Consider the following 19,258-nt stretch of genomic DNA (forward strand, 5'->3'; position numbering starts at 1 on the left):
CCCCTATAACAAATAATGTTAATTTGGCATATTAGTACCATGTCAAGAAAAATACAGATAAAGCAGATTTGGACAAAATGGGAACAATGATAATTAATCAAAGACTTTATAAAAGTAGAACAGATTTTTCTTTTCATGAAAGCAAAACAGATTTTGCTGAGGAATGGAGGAAGTAAGAATAGAATTATTATTTAACACATTCTAAATCAACCATGCTTCAATAAAAAAATTTAATTTAAAAAATACATGTGTTATATTTGCCTAGAGACACTATTCTGTAAGAATATAAAAGACAGTAGAGGAAATTGGGTGGATGAAATGGATGAGAGCAAAACTTTTCAATGTGGAAGCATTCCACTGTTTTGCATTTTTAAAACATGAACAGACTGCCTATTTGAAAAAATAAATGGAAAAAGAAAGTAAAGATAACACATGTGTTATCCTTAACAGTGCTATGGCAAGGGAGAACTATACTTAATATAAGTGAAAGAAATGAAAAGTCGTTCAGTCATGTCAAACTCTTTGCGACCCCATGGACTGTATATTCTCCAGGCCAGAATACTGGAGTGGGTAGCCTTTCCCTTCTCCTAGGGATCTTCCCAACCCAGGGATTGAACCCAGGTCTCCCACATTGCAGGGGGATTCTTTACCAGCTGAGTCACAAGGGAAGCCCAACAATACTGGAGTGGGTAGCCTATTCCTTCTCCAATGGATCTCTGGCTAGCATGTGAGACGAGTGCAATTGTGTGGTAGTTTGAGCATTCTTTGGGATTGGAATGAAAACTGACCTTTTCCAGTCCTGTGGCCACTGCTGAGTTTTCCAATTTGCTGGCATACTGAGTGCAGCACTTTCACAGCATCACCTTTTAGGATTTGAAATAGCTCAGTTGGAATTCCATCACCTCCACTAGCTTTATTCGTAGTGATGCTTCCTAAGGCCCACTTGATTTCACAGGAAGGTGACCTTGCCTGAAATAATCCTTTCTTTTGTGGAAGACTTCCTTGTCCCTCCTTTTGGCTGCTTTACAAATGTTTTCTACAGAATTTTTGGAGCTTCTTTCTATTTACTAGATGGGATGCTGCTGATTCATGAATCGTTGAATAAAGAAAATTTGATCTTTAAACTGAGTTTACTTTTAGTTTTCTTTTCTTTTTTTAACAGGTTTGATTGCCGTAATAAGACTAAAGGAGACTACCAGTAACTTTGGGCATGAGACATGGGTGTGGTACCTGCAAATCCTTTTCAGTTCTCTCTCTCTCTGTTTCTGAGGTCTGTAGGTAAGTTCCTTTCAGTTCTGAGCTCTGCTCTTTGCACTGAGCTCCCAATCTAATGGGCTTCCCAGTACAGGGCAAGTCAGCTGAATCTGGCAGATGGCTCTGCCTGGAGCTCAAGCCCCTACCCTTTACTTCAGACCATGACAGTCAATTAATTGGTGGAAACCCCCAGGCCTTGATTCTGTCCCCAGATCCATGTGGGAACTATATATGTGGAGCCCCTAGTCCTCAGTCCCCGTTTGTTGAGGTCTGCTGGTTCAGGTCTTTCCCCAGGCCAGGGTCCCATGGCAGGAATTGTTGGGGTGCACACAGGGCCTTTAAATGGCTGGGACACAGAAGAATCTTTTGGTTACTGCTGATTTAAGTTGTACGTGTTTGTTCATCTTGTTTTGTACAAGCTACTGCTATTAGGAATTTCTGTGGCCAAAAATTTGCAAAAATTAGTGGGCAAGAGTGAAGCCTTTAAAAGCTGATGAAGTACTCTCCACCTAACTCAAGGACTCCCGAGTTCAAATAAGCTGGTCACATAAGCTGTCTAGGTTAGCTTGACACCAGTTCATCCACTAGCCTCAAGAAGATTTCCATGCAACAAGGCTCACTGTAAAATACCACACAACCCCTAGGCCCACCGCACATATTAATGTGGCCCCCCCAAACCCAAAAAGGCTTAGCTGAAACAAATGGGATCCTTAATATCCAAAGAGTTAAGCACTCTACCTCCTGGTACGCTTGCTGATTTTACATCTAAGAACCATGGCCCTGGAAGCTGTAACTATCTATAAAAATGTCAAAGTGTTACTAAAGACAACCTGTAATTAGAATGGCCATTATGAGGAAGGTTCCAATTATATAAGATCATTTAAGAACTGCACTTAAAAGCAAGAGCTTTCCTGCCCCACTCCCCCCACAAAAAAAAAAGAAGGGGGGAAGGATACCTATTTTAATTGACATGCAGAATGCTCCAAAAGGCTTGAAAATTCCAGAATAGCTTCACTGAAAGATTCATTGCAAAAAGGCTAATGAAAAATTAAAGGTACACAAGAGGTACCTAAAACAAGAGATAATATGACTGACTATCTGCTACTGCTCTCCTCTATACTTTTTTTTTTTTTTGGGCCATGTCATGCTGCTTGTGGGATTTTAGTTCCCCAACAAGGGATGGAACCCAGGACCTCACCAGTAAGAGCACAGAGTCCTAACCACTGGACCTCCAGGAACTCCCTATCCTCTTTGAGTACTCATTCTAGTAATCCTGTCTGAACTGTCTTTCCACTCTGAAGAGACTGCAAGACCACAACAAAAGTCCACCATGTTAGTGGTCGTGGGGCTTCTCGTCATGAAGCCCTTCTGTGTTCCCGGTTTCTTATATGTAGGGAACAGGCTCTGGCCTGTATGCTCTTCCCTGAGTTCCAAAGGGCAGATGTGAACAGTTGCTAATCAGGGGAGGAAGGGGATTCAGAGGCAGGCCAGCTGAGAAACAATACTGTGGCCTTGGGGCAGGGTCCTGGCTCCACCTCAATCGATACACTTAAGGACATCTATGAGTTCTTCTAGGGAACGAAAACCCTCAACAAACGCAAGACAAACTACTTGATGAAGCAGTCCTCATTTCAGGGGGAAACTCGTGGTTTGAGAGCCTTGACCAGAGAAGCTGGTTAGGTTAGGAAGCTCCTCAGGTTAGGAGACCACCTGAGGCGTTAAAGGAATGGAGGCCTGCACACACCCTGATCCTTATCAGCAACCTGCCCTACAACTATTACTGTAAAACTCCTCACTAAACCCTCCCATGTTGGGACAGTTTTCCAGGGCACAAGCCTGAAGTGTCCTCTTTTGCCTGGCAAAGTAATAAAGCTATTCTTTTCTGCTTCACCCCAGCATCACTCTGAGATTCAATTCAGCCCTGGTGCACAGAGGGAGAGTTTTCAGCATCAGTAGACATCCTCATAGGAGGGTCTCTGTATGGGCCTTTCCCAAAAATAGATGAGATTCTGAGGGATTTTCTTGTAAACTGCTACATTATTCCCTTGAATAGCTAAGGGAAATTAAATAGAAATGAATGAAAAACTCTGCCAAATTCTGACAGACACTGGAGCTAACCTTCTATTTTAAACCCTCCTTGGAGCCCACAGATGAGATTCTCAAAAAACTGGCAGAAGTCAGCTAAGGGTGAGAATTCTTACCAGAGCCAGCACTCCTGGATCTGTGTGTGTAGTACCCAATAAAGAAAGGAAAATAAAATAATTTTTGCACTCTGGTTTGGAATAGCTTTTAAGTCCAAGGGGTTGTTCACCACTGCCAGAAATATTTACTGTTTGTCTATACTGAAAACTGACGAGAGTTAAAAGTTTGGTTTTTTTTAAGCAAGAGAAGACTCTACACATGGACATCACCAGATGGTTGACACTGAATCAGACTGATTATATTCTTTGCAGCCAAAGATGGAGAAGCTCTATACAGTCAGCAAAAACAAGACCGGGAGCTGACTGTGGCTCAGATCATGAGCTACTTATTGCCAAATTCAGACTGAAATTGAAGAAAGTGGAGAAAATCACTAGACCATTCAGGTATGACCTAAATCAAATCCCTTATGATTATACAGTGGAAGTGAGAAACAGATTTAAGGGACTAGATCTGATAGACAGAGTGCCTGAAGAACTATGGATGGAGGTTTGTGACACTGTACAGGAGACAGGAATCAAGACCATCCCCATGGAAAAGAAATGCAAAAAAGCAAAATGGCTGTCTGAGGAGGCCTTACAAATAGCTGTGAGAAGAAGGGAAGCGAAAAGCAGAGGAGAAAGGAAAGATATACACATTTGAATGCAAAGTTACAAAGAATAGCAAAGAGAGATAAGAAAGCCTTCCTCAGCAATCAATGCAAAGAAATAGAGGAAAACAATAGAATGGGGAAGACTAGAGATCTCTTCAAGAAAATTAGAGATGCCAAGAGAACATTTCATGCAAAGATGGGCTTAATAAAGGACAGAAATGGTAGGGACCTAACAGAAGCAGAAGATATTAAGAAGATACACAGAAGAACTGTACAAAAAAGATAATCATGATGGTGTGTAATCACTCACCTAGAGCCAGACATCCTGGAATGTGAAATCAAGTGGGCCTTAGGAAGCATCACTACGAACAAAGCTAGTGGAGGTGATGGAATTCCAGTTGAGCTCTTTCAAATCCTGAAAGATGATGCCGTGAAAGTGCTACACTCAATGTGCCAGCAAATGTGGAAAACTCAGCAGTGGCCACAGGACTGGAAAAGGTCAGTTTTCATTCCAATACCAAAGAGAGGCAATGCCAAAGAATGCTCAAACTACCACACAATTGCACTCATCTCACACGCTAGTAAAGTAATGCTCAAAATTCTCCAAGCCAGGCTTCAGTAATACATGAACTGTGAACTTTCAGATGTTCAAGCTGGTTTTAGACAAGGCAGAGGAACCAGAGATCAAATTCCCAACATCCGCTGGATCATCAAAAAACCAAGAGAGTTCCAGAAAAACATCTACTTCTGCTTTATTGACTATGCCAAAGCCTTTGACTGTGTAGATCACAATAAACTGTGGAAAATTCTGAAGGAGATGGGAATATCAAACCACCTGACCTGCCTCTTGAGAAACCTGTATGCAGGTCAGGAAGCAACAGTTAGAACTGGACATGGAACAACAGACCAGTCCAAATAGGAAAAGAGTACATCAAGGCTGTATATTGTCACCCTGCTTATTTAATTTATATGCAGAGTACATCATGAGAAATGCTGGGCTGGAAGAAGCACAAACTGGAATCAAGATTTCCAGGAGAAATATCAATAACCTCAGATATGCAGATGACACCACCCTGATGGCAGAAAGTGAAGAAGAACTAAAGAGCCTACTGATGAAAGTGAAAGAGGAGAGTGAAAAAGTTGGCTTAAAGCTCAACATTCAGAAAACAAAGATCATGGCATCTGGTCCCATCACTTCATGGCAAATAGATGGGGAAACAGTGGAAACAGTGGCTTACTTTATTTTTCTGGGCTCCAAAATCACTGCAGATGGTGACTGCAGCCATGACATTAAAAGACGCTTACCCCTTGGAAGAAATGTTATGACCCACCTAGACAACATATTAAAAAGCAGAAACGTCTGTCTAGTCAAGGCTATGGTTTTTCCAGTGGTCATGTATTGATGTGAGAGTTGGACTATAAAGAAAGCTGAGTGCTGAAGAATTGATGCTTTTGAACTGTGGTGTTGGAGAAGACTCTTGAGAGTCCCTTGGACTGCATGAGATCCAACCAGTCCATCCTAAAGGAGATCAGTCCTGGGTGTTCATTGGAGGGACTGATGTTGAAGCTGAAACTCCAATATTTTGGTCACCTGATGCAAAGAGCTGACTCATTTGAAAAGACCCTGATGCTGGAAAAGATTGAGGGCAGGAGGAGAAGGGGACAACAGAGGATGAGATGGCTGGATGGCATCACCGACTCAATGGACATGGGTTTGGGTGGACTCTGGTAGTTGGTGATGGACAGGGAGGCCTGGCGTGCTGCGGTTCTTGGGGTCACAAAGAGTCAGACACAACTGAGTGACTGAACTGAAGGTGACCTGTAATCAGAAGTTGGTCAAAAACTGGAAGCTGATATTCAAAAGCTGATGGGAGTTTTTTTTAACACCTCTTCTCTTAAGCAAAATGAAACTACCTATGCACCCAGAGGGAAAGAAAAATGCTCTAAAGCCTTTGTGAAAGCATGCACTAAAATATTCAAAGGCAAACAGCTCTAAATCTAGAACACAGAAATCTTTAGATTTCCATCTTAGTTAGAAATCTTTTCCCTGATATATATATATATTTTAAAGCAAATTAAGCATAATGTAGTTGGATGGGTAGCTCAAACTATAATGTCACTTAGGCTGCAATCCAATTTGGGGAAAAATTAAGAACAACTCTTTTTCCTTATCTTAGAAACCTTTGCAAAACTAGGAACTTACTCACTATAACATCTCTTTCTTTTATCAGTCCTAAAACCTCCCCTATTTATCTCAAAAGTATTGTAGAAATTCTGGCCTTAGGAAGCCAAAGTCCTTGGAGGAAATTTTATTCTTTCCCTGTACCTCTGAGATGCAAATGTTGCATTAGAAACTTCTGGGATCATTTCATTCTTTTTAATGCTGAGTAATACTGTATATGTGTATTACATCTTCTTTATCTGTCTATGGGCATTTAGTTTGCTTCCATATCTTGACTTGTAAACACTGCTGCAGTGAACACTGGGGTACACGTATCCTTTCAGATCGTGTTTTTCTCTGGACACACGCCCAGGAGTGGGATTGCAGGGTCACATGGCAGCTCTATTTTTGGTTTTTAAGGAACCTCCATGCTGTTCTCCACAGTGGCTGTACCAGTTTGCATTCCCTCCTGCAGTGTAGGAGGGGTCCCTTCTCTCCACAGCCTCTCCAGCATTTGTTGTCTGTGGATTTTTTGATGATAGCCATTCTGACCTGTGAGGTGACTTCTCACTCTAGTTTTGATTTGCATTTTCCTAACAACTAGCGATGCTGAGCATCTTTTCATGTGCCTGTTGGCCGTCTGTATGTCCTCCTTGAAGAAATGTCTATGCAGGTCTTTTGCCCATTTTCTGAGGGGGCAGCAACATGGACGGACCTAGAGGGTGTCATACTGAGTAAAGCAGACAGACAAGGAGAAATATCGTATGACATCCCTTATATGTGGAATCTAAAAAAAAAAAATGATACAAATGAACTAAATTGAACTTATGGTTGCTAGGGGAAGGGACAGTTAGGGAGTTTGGGACTGACATGTACACACTGCCACATTCAAAACGGATAACCAACAAGGACCTCCTGTTCAGCACATGGAACTCGTAATGTTCTGCAGCAGCCTGGATGCGAGGGGGCTTGGGGGAGAATGAATACGTGTATACATATGGCTGAATCCCTTCACTGTTGACCTGAAAGCACCACTACACTGTCAATCGGCTATGCGTGCACACATAGTCACTTCAGTCACGTCTGACCCTGTGACCCCACTGACTGTAGCCCACCTCTGTCCATGGGATTCTCCAGGCAAGAATACTGGAGTGAGTTGCCGTGCCTTCCTTCTGGGGATCTTCCTGACCCAGGGATCAAACCTGCATCTCTTGTGTCTACCTCCACTGGCAGGTGGGTTCTTTACCACTAGCAACACCTAGGAAGCCCATTAATCGGCTATACCCAATATAAAATAAAAAGTTTAAAGTTTGAAAAAAAAACATAAAATTGATAACCCCCAGAATACTTCTGGGAGTTAATTCCCATCAAAAGATGAACAAAAGGGAAAGATCATTTGAAACATAGGTGGGCAAAAAAAATGTTAAGTGTCTTCCCCACCAATGCAGTAAAAAACTTCACCCTTTTGAGCAAACTTATTTCACTTACCAGAAAACAACTTAAATCCAATATTTTTTTATGACTAGTGAAATTTTGTATTATTGTACTTGATTCACAGCAGTAATTTAAAAGTGGAACCCAAAAGGTCTCTGTCAATTCATGTGTGTCTATATATGTGCTGAGGGCTTCCCGGGTGGCTCAGTGGTAAAGAATCTGCCTATCAGTGCAGGAGATGTGGGTCTGATCTCTGAGTTGGGAAGATGCCCTGGTGAAAGAAATGGCAACCCACTCCAGTATTCCTGCCTGGGAAACCCCATGGACAGAGGAACCCGGTGGGCTATAAAAGAATAACAGAAGAGTTAGACACGACTTATCAACTAAACAACAGTGTATGTGTTAGAGATGTTCTGAATTTTCCGCCTACAGATGGTACTGCCAAAATTAATTTGTAAAAAAGCTCTATTGAAGTGGCTTTAAGAGAGTAAATGCTTACATAAATCAAGTAAATTGAATCCAGTAGTCCCCTTTAATCTGTGGTTTCAATTTCCATGGTTTTAGGTCCCTACCATCAACCTCAGCCTGAAAATATTAGAAGAAAAATTTCAAAAATAAGTCATAAATTTTACATTGTTTGCTGTTCTGAATAGTGGGATGAAATTTCTTGCCACCTCACTCTGCTCCATCCTGGGATTCCCCAACCATAAACAGTGTCATGGCTCCGCAACCCAGGGTCATGCTCCTTCTCCTGACGTATCATCAGAAACTCAGTAACAGCCTAACACTACATCACAACGCCTACATCACTCGCCTCACTTCACTTCCTCACAGGCATTCCGTCATCTCACATCATCACAAGACGACAGGTGAGTATACTACAATTAGATGTTTAGAGACAGAGATCAAATGAGAGAGAGACCACATTCACATAACTCGTGTTGTTGCAAGTGTTCGTTAGTTTTTGTTAATCTCTAACTGTACCTAATTTATCAATTAAATTTTATCATAGTTATATACGCATAGAAAAAACAGAGAATATGTGGAATTCAGGACTATCCATGGTTTCAAGCATCCATTGCAAGTCTTGAAGCATATCCCCTAAAGATAAAAGGGGATTACTGCAAATGTAAATGATTAAAAGTTTTTCAATAAATTTGTAAAATAGTTTCTCTAAAATATTATTTGTAACCTAAAACCTTAAAGTTTTGCTAAATTAAATGATGGATAGTCACTAAATATCCAGATCCTTTTCAAATCAGATAAAACACTAAGATTTAGCATTCCATTTGCCATGGGATGCTGCTGATTCATGAACTGTTGAATAAAATCAATTTGATCTTTAAATTTACTTAGTTGAATTTTGTTTTATAATAAAGGTGAAGGTTACCAGATACTATTTCTTAATAAAAATTTTCAAAGTAAAAAGAGAAGGTAATTATAAAAAGAAATGAAAAAAAAAAACACAAATACCAAATGCACTTAAACCAAAGAGCACTAACTAGTCAGTTTAACATATATCCAACCTGTTACATGCTTTCTTTTAAAGGATCAAGAGCTTCAAAATCAAGATACATACTGTAAGTGTGAGTTTTTCGTGCCTTGCAATAGTTCTACTGTCTGCCTCTTGGCACAGGCAACTTTGGAGGGACCCATCATCTGTTTCAAGTCACCAGCATTTCCAGAATGCGAAGGACTTCGAGGCATGCCTACTTCAACAAAAGCATCATTACAACCTGTAGAGAACAAGGAAAAAAAAGTAAAAATCCAGGGGACTTCCCTGGGAGTCCACTGGTTAAGACTTTGCCTTCCAATACAAGGGGGTAAAAGGGTTTAGTCCCTGCTCGGAAAGCTAAGATCTCACATGCCTCGCAGCCAAAAGACCAAAATATAAAACAGAGCAGTACTGTAAACAAATACAATAAAGACTTAAAAATGGTCCACATCAAAAAAAGGAAAAAAAATCAAAATATCACCTTACTATCAACAATCACCTGCAATAGAAATTAATCCGATTCTGACTCTATGGAGACACAGCATTAACAGCTTTCAGCTACAGAGATGATACCTTAAATTAAGGCTATCTTAAAACTGCAAGATGAAATCTGAAAAGTAGACCCTCTTATTTTTTTAAAGATTGATAGAAATATATGGCAAAAACCACCACAATATTATAAAGTCTAAAAATTAGCCTCCAATTAAAATTTTTAAAAAAATAAAAGCAGGAACACAAATTACGGGTTACTTTGGGAAAAAAAAGATTAAAAAAAAAAGAAATACTCTACTTGGAAAAAAATTACACAGCAAATTAATGCTTTCCTGCTGCACAATTACAATCACTTTAATTTAGGAAGTTCCAATGGAATGGGAAAGTGCTATTTCACCATGTTCTTTGGAACTTTGTTCAAGATACTGTCCTCCTGCATCCTTGAGGCAGGATGAGTCATAACTAGTCAGCAAAACCAACTCAAAAATCACTGCATAGACTTTTACGATCCCTTTATCCAATCAACAGAGCAGGCTGAAGTTCAGAAGGAAAGATACCTTCCGTGGGGTTTGATTTGGGAGATGTCTGCTCAGATCCAGCTGTCTGCCGGGATGGATCACCGTGATTCGCACTCAGCACTTTTTCTCCAAGTGATGAAGTGGATATTGCACCATATTTTAAATTTGGAGACTGAAATAACAGTAGAAAATAGCACAGAGATATGGTCACAATCCTAAAATTCATTTCAGGTAAAAGTTTAAATATGTTACCAGTGGTTTATCCCTTATGAACAGCATAAGTCACAAGCTTCTTGCTGAAGGGCATTACCTGTGTGTGTCCGTTTAAAGCAGCGGAGATTTTTTTGCCTTCTGCCTGCATAGTGTTGATATGGACATCAACAGGCGTCAAGCCAGGAGGGGGAGACGGAGCTGTGTGCCCATAAGTGGGTACTCCAGACAACAAAATATTGGTTAACGTGGCTTGGGCAGTGGATGGAATCATAAGGTGTGGTATAGCAGAAAAACCTACAACAGGATTTCACGAAGACAGGTATTAGACACGAAGCAACTCAGAATCAAGAAGCACTGTTTTGTTATTTCAAGTAACAACAAAAAAGTTACTTTTGTTGCTGTCAATGCTGAAGAAAATTCAATTCTGATACCTCCATTAATAGGTTTAACACATTACTATAAAAACATATGAGTATTAGAATGGAACAACATTTTAGAGAGTATTTAATCTAAGCTCTTCATTGTACAGACAAGGAAACTATTAATAGCTAGACTTTGCAAGTGCATTTGACTATTAAGCAAATTTTTCAGACATTCTAGAATCTGCATTTCCTAATTACTAGGTCAGTGACCCGCAGGTGTTTCTGCCATTGCTCTGTGTGCATCATGCTATTTTTCCTGATCTGCTTGTCACATCTGAAGATTACATATTACTTTTATGAAAAACTCACTGTTTAATTATGCTTCATTTTAACTGATTGACACTTTGGAGAATTTTTTGGCTGCAGTATGCTCTGAGCCATAATTTTTCCCTGAGGAAACGGAACCACTAGTAAATTTTACTTAAAAACCAATAATACCTAAGAATACACACCTTCGATTGTACTTAAATACTACTGACCTGTGGCACTCGATGTATTACCAAGCGGAGGTGCCCACAACGTGGGGCTGGGGGTGCCAGAACTCGGACTTTGCAAAGGGCTGACTGAGCTATTCAGAGCATTTAAGAGTGAGTTTGGGGTTGCCGAAGTGTTGAGAGATAAGGTGGTGGGTCCCAAAAGACCTGAAAAGATAAATATAAAGTCAATCACATAAATTCAAGATTGTAATATACAGACGGCATCGATATCGCCGTTAGGAACGCACGTTCATAGAATCTGATGTTTTCCAGTCATAAGGTATGAGTGACAGATTACCTTCTTTCAAATATTCACATGAAATACTGCATGATACACAGCTCCAACACTGGATCCTGTTTGTCCACAAACAGATCCAGAAACGGAAGGACAGGGGAGCTCAGACCAGGATAGACCCCAGGGCCTGGAGCACCACCGGCTGCTTTGCATGAATGAAATTGTGCTCAAGTGGTAACCCAATTTTAATTTCTCTGCGCAACTCACATGTCATCTGCTTTAAAAAAAAAAAAAAAAAAAACCTCTTTCTAAACCACTTACAATTAGCAGTGAATTGGGAAATGTTTTCCTGCAACAGGACAGCTTTCTTTGGTTCATCTGCAGAGAGGCTGGCCTCCCTGAAAAAGCTTTCATACCACGTTTGAAAGAAGATCTCAGTTCCTGCCAAAGTGCCTGACTGGCATTTCCTGACTTACAAGCAGTGCTGTATTCTTACAACTCTGTTCAGCATCTCCAGTGGAAGGGACAGCTTTAGGAGATTACAGGCCAAGGGGGAAATTTTGTCTTTACTTCTAATGGTGTCTGGGCTACTTGGAAACTTCATCATATTATAACCACATTACATCTTTAAAAAGCTAGAATAGCTACTACAAAATTTAAAGACTGCTGAGAGATTTTTGTTAGGGCTTCCCAGGTGGCTCATGGATAAAGAATCCACCTGCCAATTCAGGAGACGCAGAAGATGTGGGTTCGATCCCTGGGTCGGAAGAACCCTTGGAAGAGGAAATGGCAACCCACTTCAGTATTCTTGCCGGGATAATCCCATGGATGGTGGAGCCTGGTAGGCTACAGTCCCTGGGGTCGCAAAGAGCTGGACATGATGGGAGTGACTGAGTATGCACGCACAAGAGTATTTTTTGTTTCAAATCAACACTGAGGCAGAATGATTTGTGAGGGTCAGTGCATTAACTTTTTATACACAAGCTACTTAAAATGTACAAAAAAGTAGTGAACCTAGAATAACTGTAATACAGCAATGAACTTTATCCAACAAAACGGGAATCTGTACATGAGACAGTTCGTATCACACCATGACTTAGGCTCACCCTGCTTTCTTAAAAAACTAAAGCACCAAGGTGATGTTTTCTTTCACCTTTCTCTTCTTTATCTCAGATACAAATGCAGGTCCATTCGCTTCCCGTGGTGGCTGCAGGTTTCCTTTGTGTCTGGACGAGGCAAAAGTCACCACTGGGAGTGCAGTTCCGCTTGCCTTCGCCTCCCCCTCTGCCCACCCCACATGCAGATGTGCAATTACTTTTTGTAAAGCAAACTGGATAATCTTTATCTCTAGGGACTGATGGCAATATTGCAAATGCAAGAAAGAACAAACACATAAATTATAGTCAGCCTGCTCACTTCACTCTCCATGGCATTCTTAATTTAGAAGAACAAACACAGCTACCGAAAATAAAACAGCCAGACCTTGATTATTTATGCAGAAATAAAAAGAATCTGGGTAACAGAAATCCAGAGAGTCTAACCAAAAAAAAACAAAACAGATTGATCCGAGTTGTGTTGCTTTTCACCTGATCATAGGACCTAAAGAAGGAAAAAGGAGCCTCTAAAATGTAGCCCCAGACAGTAGAAAGAAAGGGAACCGGATAAGCAATCCTCTGGTGACGGAGAAGGGCTGTAATAATAAATTTTATACCTAGTCCAGTGAGTCCAAGGCCTGCAGAAGCTAAGATATCCAGGCTGGGACATGCCAGGCCGGCGGGGCACGACGCTGGGGACGGGCTGGTTGCTATGGAAACCCCACTGCTTTCAAGTCCGAGGAGACATTTCCTTGCTTCATACATATTTAAGGCATTTCGCTCAACACTTTTCACAATCACAGACTATGAAAACACATAATGAGAAAGAAAAAAGTGACATGCAAGTAGTCTACAATGAATTGGGGAAGGGGTGAGAAAACAAGTATGATAATAAGAATTCCACTCAGGGTATGGATTAATGCTGCCTTAAAGTCAACTGCAAATTCTAACCACTTATTTCCCAAGTTTACTCCTTTCAGTAAAAGCATAAAAGGTTAATTACCACTTACTCGGTGTGTCCTCCATCCCAGGCACTGTGATGGAAGCTGCACAAATACTCTAATTCCTGCAGAACCTTACGGGTGAAATTATTATTCGTGTTCAGGGAAGACCCAAAGTCACAGGGCAGATGCAGGGGGTGCTAGAGGAGCCTAGGCCCGGCTGTCCTATAGCCCATTCTCGCTTACATCCTCTTGTCTCTACATTAAGGCTCCCCCCATTTATCTCAGCTTTTAAAAATCAAATTTGTCACCACAGATAGACTGCACGGTAATGATCATTTACATTTGACATTTACAGTCTACCAGTTAACGGACCTGGAGGTACCACTCTTCCTCGCTGATGACGTATCTATGGCAAAGCTTATGGCGAAATAAATTCCCAAACAATAAATCTTTTTTTCCTCAATGGACTCATCCAGAGAATTGGAAATCTGAACCCATGAGGGAAAGCCTCCAATGGAAAAGAAAGAAAATGTGTGGCTGACAAAGCAGTTAAAGCAGTGGTCAGCCTGGAGGCCAGGGAGGCATGATTAAAAAGCTCTGGGATGCGGCGAGGTTTCAGAGCTCTCATCTACCATTTTTCCCTGACCTCTGCTCACTTCTTGCTGAACTCCAGAACTCTTCCTGGGGCTGTCCATCTTCACATGCAAAGTCTCTTCTGTTTGCATCTTTTCATCCTAGTACTACTTACAGTGACTCTAGTCAACTCAAATACGAAGCTTCACAATACATAAAGTTAATGTCCTATTCTCTAATTTTAGACTCAATATAGCAAGCTCATTTAGAGTCAATCCTTCTTTTCCTTTAAAGTTTTCTTTGAGGAAGGCATGATTTTTTTTCTCATGTTGGACACTGACTACCACATTATTTGCATACACACACATATATAACAATACATATTTTTATATATGTGCCATATGCATATTTGATAAAATTCATAGTTTAGAAATTTTAAAGGCACGACTGTTTGGTGTTTTATCTACTATAATAAAAATATATGTTATCATTTAGTATACATTGTTGTGTAACTTGTTTTTTTTTCACATTTTTAAAAATTTATTTTTAACTGAAGGATAATTGCTTTACAGTATTGGGTTGGTTTCTGCCAAACACCAACATGAATCAGCCATAGGCATACCCATGTCCCCTCCCTCCTGCGCATCCCTCCCCACCTCCCTCCCCATTCCACCCTCTAGGTCATCGCAGAGCGCTGGTGTGAGTTCCCTGAGTCATACGGCAAATTCCCACTGTCTATTTTCCATATGGTAGTGTATGTTTCCATGTTACTCGCCCCACACGCCCCGCGCTCTCCTCCCTCCCCTCGGGCCATGCGCGTAAGCCTGTTCTCTGTGTCTGCATCTCCACTGCTGCTCTGCAAACACGTTCATCAGCACCATCTCTCTAGATTCCATATGTATGCATTAGTATGTGATATTTGTTTTCCTCTTTCTGACTTCCTTCTTCAACTTGCTTTTCTTTATTCAACACCACTCTTGTCGATTAACTTCTGATACAAAGGTTTCCTCAGCACGTATGACTAGAAACAGAATCACTGGTGGTAGAATATCAGTGTTTTTGTGATCAGATGATCACAAACTACTTTTAAAGTGCTTGGGCCAACTTACCCAGTTTAACGCAGGAACATTTCTCTTTCCTCATATCCCTACCAGCACTTAATATCATCAGACTTATCCCATTAAATTTTTGACAGCACATGTAATTACTGAAATTCTGCAACATCTTAAAAGAGAAGCTCCAAGAAAGCTGAACTAGGAACAGAAAGCGAATGGGCGGGCACCTATTCTTCAAACCTCCAGGCCAGCACAGTGGCTCACAAGTAGTAAATAAACCAAGCATTTTTAAAACTGCTTTGGATCTGTATACACATGTGGACATAACACAACATTTAGCCTTACCAACTCTGTGGCAACTTAGTAAAGCTTAAAGTTACCAGATTGCAAATTAAGAAAAAAAAAGTTTCCTTCCCATATATGTAATTAAAATACTGGTCACAAATAGACTCCAAAAACCAACACATATATAAAGAAAATGATCAATAACGAATGCTGTTACAAATTTGCCTTTATATAAAGTAAAATATAATATGTAACAGTGTCTATTATATAGAAATCAAGTGCCATGTATATGCAGATATTCATTTATATGAAAATCACACTATATTGAATGTGATATGATACTTGGTTCTCTTTGGGCCCAGACTCTGAACCCACCTTGCTTGGCTGTTTTGGCTTTGGTTTAATACTGATGAAGACATCGAGCTGTTCCATCAGCTGAGCAATGAACTGTGGATCGACTTCAATTTCTTCCTTCATATCAAACATCAGCACAAGGGGGAGACAACCCTAGAAAATGCCACAGTGGAAAGTGTGGGCGGTAAAACACTGTTTGTTTATACATCCAATAATTGAGCATGCCTACAGATAGCACAACATTTTATAGATTTAAAGAATAAGAGTCCCTTTGCTGTCCACTAGAAACTATCAGGCTGTTAATCAGCTCTATTCCAATACAAAATAAAAAGTTTAATTAAAAAAGAATAAACCAAAGTGTCAAAGCTAAATTATATACCTTCACATAGCTTAGAAGGCTGGCGTGGAAATAATATTGAGGGGTAGAAACTATCTTCTGGATGATGGAAATAAGTGTCTTGTGTTTCTCTTTCTGGTCATGAATTTTTTTTTCCCTACTCTCCACCTTGGAAAAATTCTTCCATTTTCTGACTTCAGCTTTGTTGGTGGTGCCAGAAACTATAATCTCAACTACATGAAGGGCAGTAATCTTGTGGTCCAGCTCAAAGACTTACAGTGGAGGCTTTTCACTGTCTCCTGAATGAAATCTAAACATATATCAGCATTTTAAAATCTCCACATTTCCACCCAGCTTTGCTTGTGCTGTCACAGGTCTCTCTGGGTATGTCTGCCCCTTCTCCAAACTACACCAACATATGGACAGTCTTTGCAACAGATTCTGTTCCTCGGTATCTTAACTCATCACAAGGCTTCTTTGCCAACCCAAGTCCTACTTCTCCTTTGATGCAGCTCAAACCTTACCTCCTTCCTGGAGGAAACTGCTACTATCAGCCTTTCCTGTAACTGTCTCACTGTGTCTTCAGCATAGCAGCGTTTAGCACTTGTACTTTTTCTCTGATTCTTTCTTCCTGGCTCCTCATCTACTGAGTATAGGAACTACATCCCACATTTTTTGTGATGTACAGATTGATGGATTTGTACATAAGTATTGGAAGAAGTTACTGTCAAACATAACAGAATTAAAAAGAAATCACCATGTTCCATTTCTCTTCTGGATAAGAGATGTTTATAAGGATGTTGCTATAAAAAATGGTGATACTACTTAAAATTCAAGTTAAAGCCTTTTAATTTCTCTCTCAATCTTTCAGTATGGTGCTGTAATAATAATATGTCTCATTGGATACCTGTATTTTTGTCAGGTATGAGCACAGTATGAATATGAATTCATAACAGTGCTGATCGCTTGAAAATTTCACTGAACTCAGTATCTAAAGAACTTGAAAAGTGTGAAAAAAGAAAGTATGAAGAGTAATCATAATAATCTTTGGATACAAATATGCTGTCTAACTAGCAGTATACTAAAAGTAGCCTAAGTAAGCTTAGCTAAAAAAAAAATCATTCACAATGAAATTAATTTCGTAAAATAATATATCATAATTCTTAGTGATTATAACAAGTTTTCATCTGTCAGAGGAATGGAATCAACAATACACATCTGGATTTTCTGAAGGTTTCTCAAAAACAGATTCTGCAAGTTAATAACAGTAAAGGTCATGTCTGAAGCTTATGGATTCAAATGTCACTAAAGGTCTAGCCAGAATGGAGAATATAATGGTATTTTTTAATAAGAATACATGGTATGTCAGTCCATTTTGTTAATATGTATCAACATACACACTGGGTTTTTAATGAATATAGGAAGGATAGGTTGAATAGTATAAACTGAAAGCAGTAAATTATGTAACTTATTTTCTTTCAATTCATGACACTCAAATTCACGGCTCACATACTATAGCATTTTTAAAAGGGTACGAAAGATTTATGAAATGTTCAAATGTTTCATGCTACCAAAATTTATTATCTTTGAGGGTAGGGTAAAATTTTTAATTTATTAATTTTTAGTTGCTCTGTTTAAACAGTGGTGTTTTTTTTTTGTCAAACACAAACTAATGCTAAATGTCAAATAACAATAACCACCTTCCACAAAATACAGCCGATTATTTCCACGTAACCTCTTCAGTTGTTTAAATTTATAAAAACAAATACTGCAAGAGAATTACCCACAAAATGAAATTAAATCTGGGAGGCACCATGTACCTTATTCTTTTACCAAGAAACTTCCTTATTAAACCAGAATTCCAAAGTGCTTCCATAAATACCACATTGCTACAGCATGTGCAGCAACATACACTGTACCCACAGAGGTTAAAAAAACCTGTACCATTAATTTCAGTAAACCTACCATGAGATACTGCCTTGCAAGACAGACAGACTCAATGGTGCCCTGGAGGTAGACGGTGGATTTCTTTTGTGGATTACTGGGATCGGGAAAGTGGATCTGAGCACCCGTTCTCTGCATGATATGTTTGATGTTGCTTCCATTTCGACCCATCATAAAGAGATGATGCTGAGCTGCGATATCCAGTTGCGTGCTCACGGGGATAGCGGACGCCAAGCTCCCGGCGAGATGCTCCAACAGCATGGCCGTCCCTTCCTAGGAGAAAAGGTGGGAGAGAAGCAGTCGCACGTGATAGCCGTCCACACTGAAGGGAGAGGTTCTACTGCGCTTCTGACAGCTATGGAAAAATTCAACATGTCCTAAAAGCCAGAATGTGGGGCCTTCCTGGTGGCCCAGTGGTTAAGAATCTGCCTTCCAATGCAGGGCATGCAGGTTCAATCCCTGGTCAGGGAACTAAGAGTCCACGTGTCGAGGGGCAACTAAGCCCACGTGCTAGCAACCAGAGAAGCCCACAGGCACAGTGAAGGATCCCATATGCTACAACTATGACCCAACACAGCCAAATAAATAAACAAATATTTTTTAAATAAATAAATAAAAATGGGAACCAGAATGCAATATGAGAGAAAAAATTCCAGAAAACACATTTGTCTTAAAATCCTTTAAAAATAAAACTCATACAATCTCTGTACCTACAGTGTTTGGAATGACCTACACCACTCACCTTCACAGCGCTGGTGTTATTCTGAGACCCCCGTACTATCACCGTAGCACCATACATTCGGGACCGCTGCTTAAATGACACTGAAATGTTGTACATTTGTGATATGTGCTGGATAGAGGGGGAATTAGGATCAGGCACTGGTTGAAGAATTCCAGCAATTGGCAGTTCAAACATCAGCACCAAAGGAAGCAGCTCCTAAAACGAAATCATAGAACCCAGAGCAGACAGTTAGGTCACTGCATAGTTACTGAAAGTGAAAATGTTAGTCTCTCAGTCACGTCTGACTCTTTGCAACCCCAAGGACTGCAGCCTGCCAGGCTCTTCTGTCCATGGAATTCTCCAGGCAAGAATACTGGAGTGGGTAGCCAAGCCCTCCTCCAGGGAATCTTCTTGACCCAGGGATAAAACCCGGGTCTTGTGCATTGCAGGCAGATTCTTT

The 19,258-nt window shown here is 40.3% G+C and overlaps 1 protein-coding gene across 5 annotated transcripts in view; it reads right to left on the reverse strand.

The window, feature by feature from the left end:
- BICC1 (BicC family RNA binding protein 1) overlaps positions 1 to 19,258 on the reverse strand; it is a 352,248-nt gene that overhangs the window by 33,980 nt on the left and 299,010 nt on the right. For all 5 annotated transcript variants that reach the window (XM_070364951.1, XM_070364950.1, XM_005898905.3 and 2 more), the window contains exons 7-14: positions 18,820 to 19,014; positions 18,099 to 18,350; positions 15,818 to 15,949; positions 13,203 to 13,389; positions 11,260 to 11,421; positions 10,456 to 10,652; positions 10,185 to 10,317; positions 9,220 to 9,376 (exon numbers count right to left, since the gene is read on the reverse strand). In XM_070364951.1, coding sequence (XP_070221052.1) covers positions 9,220 to 9,376; positions 10,185 to 10,317; positions 10,456 to 10,652; positions 11,260 to 11,421; positions 13,203 to 13,389; positions 15,818 to 15,949; positions 18,099 to 18,350; positions 18,820 to 19,014 — 1,415 coding nt within the window. The remainder of the gene's footprint in view (positions 1 to 9,219; positions 9,377 to 10,184; positions 10,318 to 10,455; positions 10,653 to 11,259; positions 11,422 to 13,202; positions 13,390 to 15,817; positions 15,950 to 18,098; positions 18,351 to 18,819; positions 19,015 to 19,258) is intronic.

This window comes from Bos mutus, chromosome 28 (genome assembly GCF_027580195.1).
Source record: "Bos mutus isolate GX-2022 chromosome 28, NWIPB_WYAK_1.1, whole genome shotgun sequence".
Lineage (NCBI taxonomy): Eukaryota > Metazoa > Chordata > Mammalia > Artiodactyla > Bovidae > Bos > Bos mutus.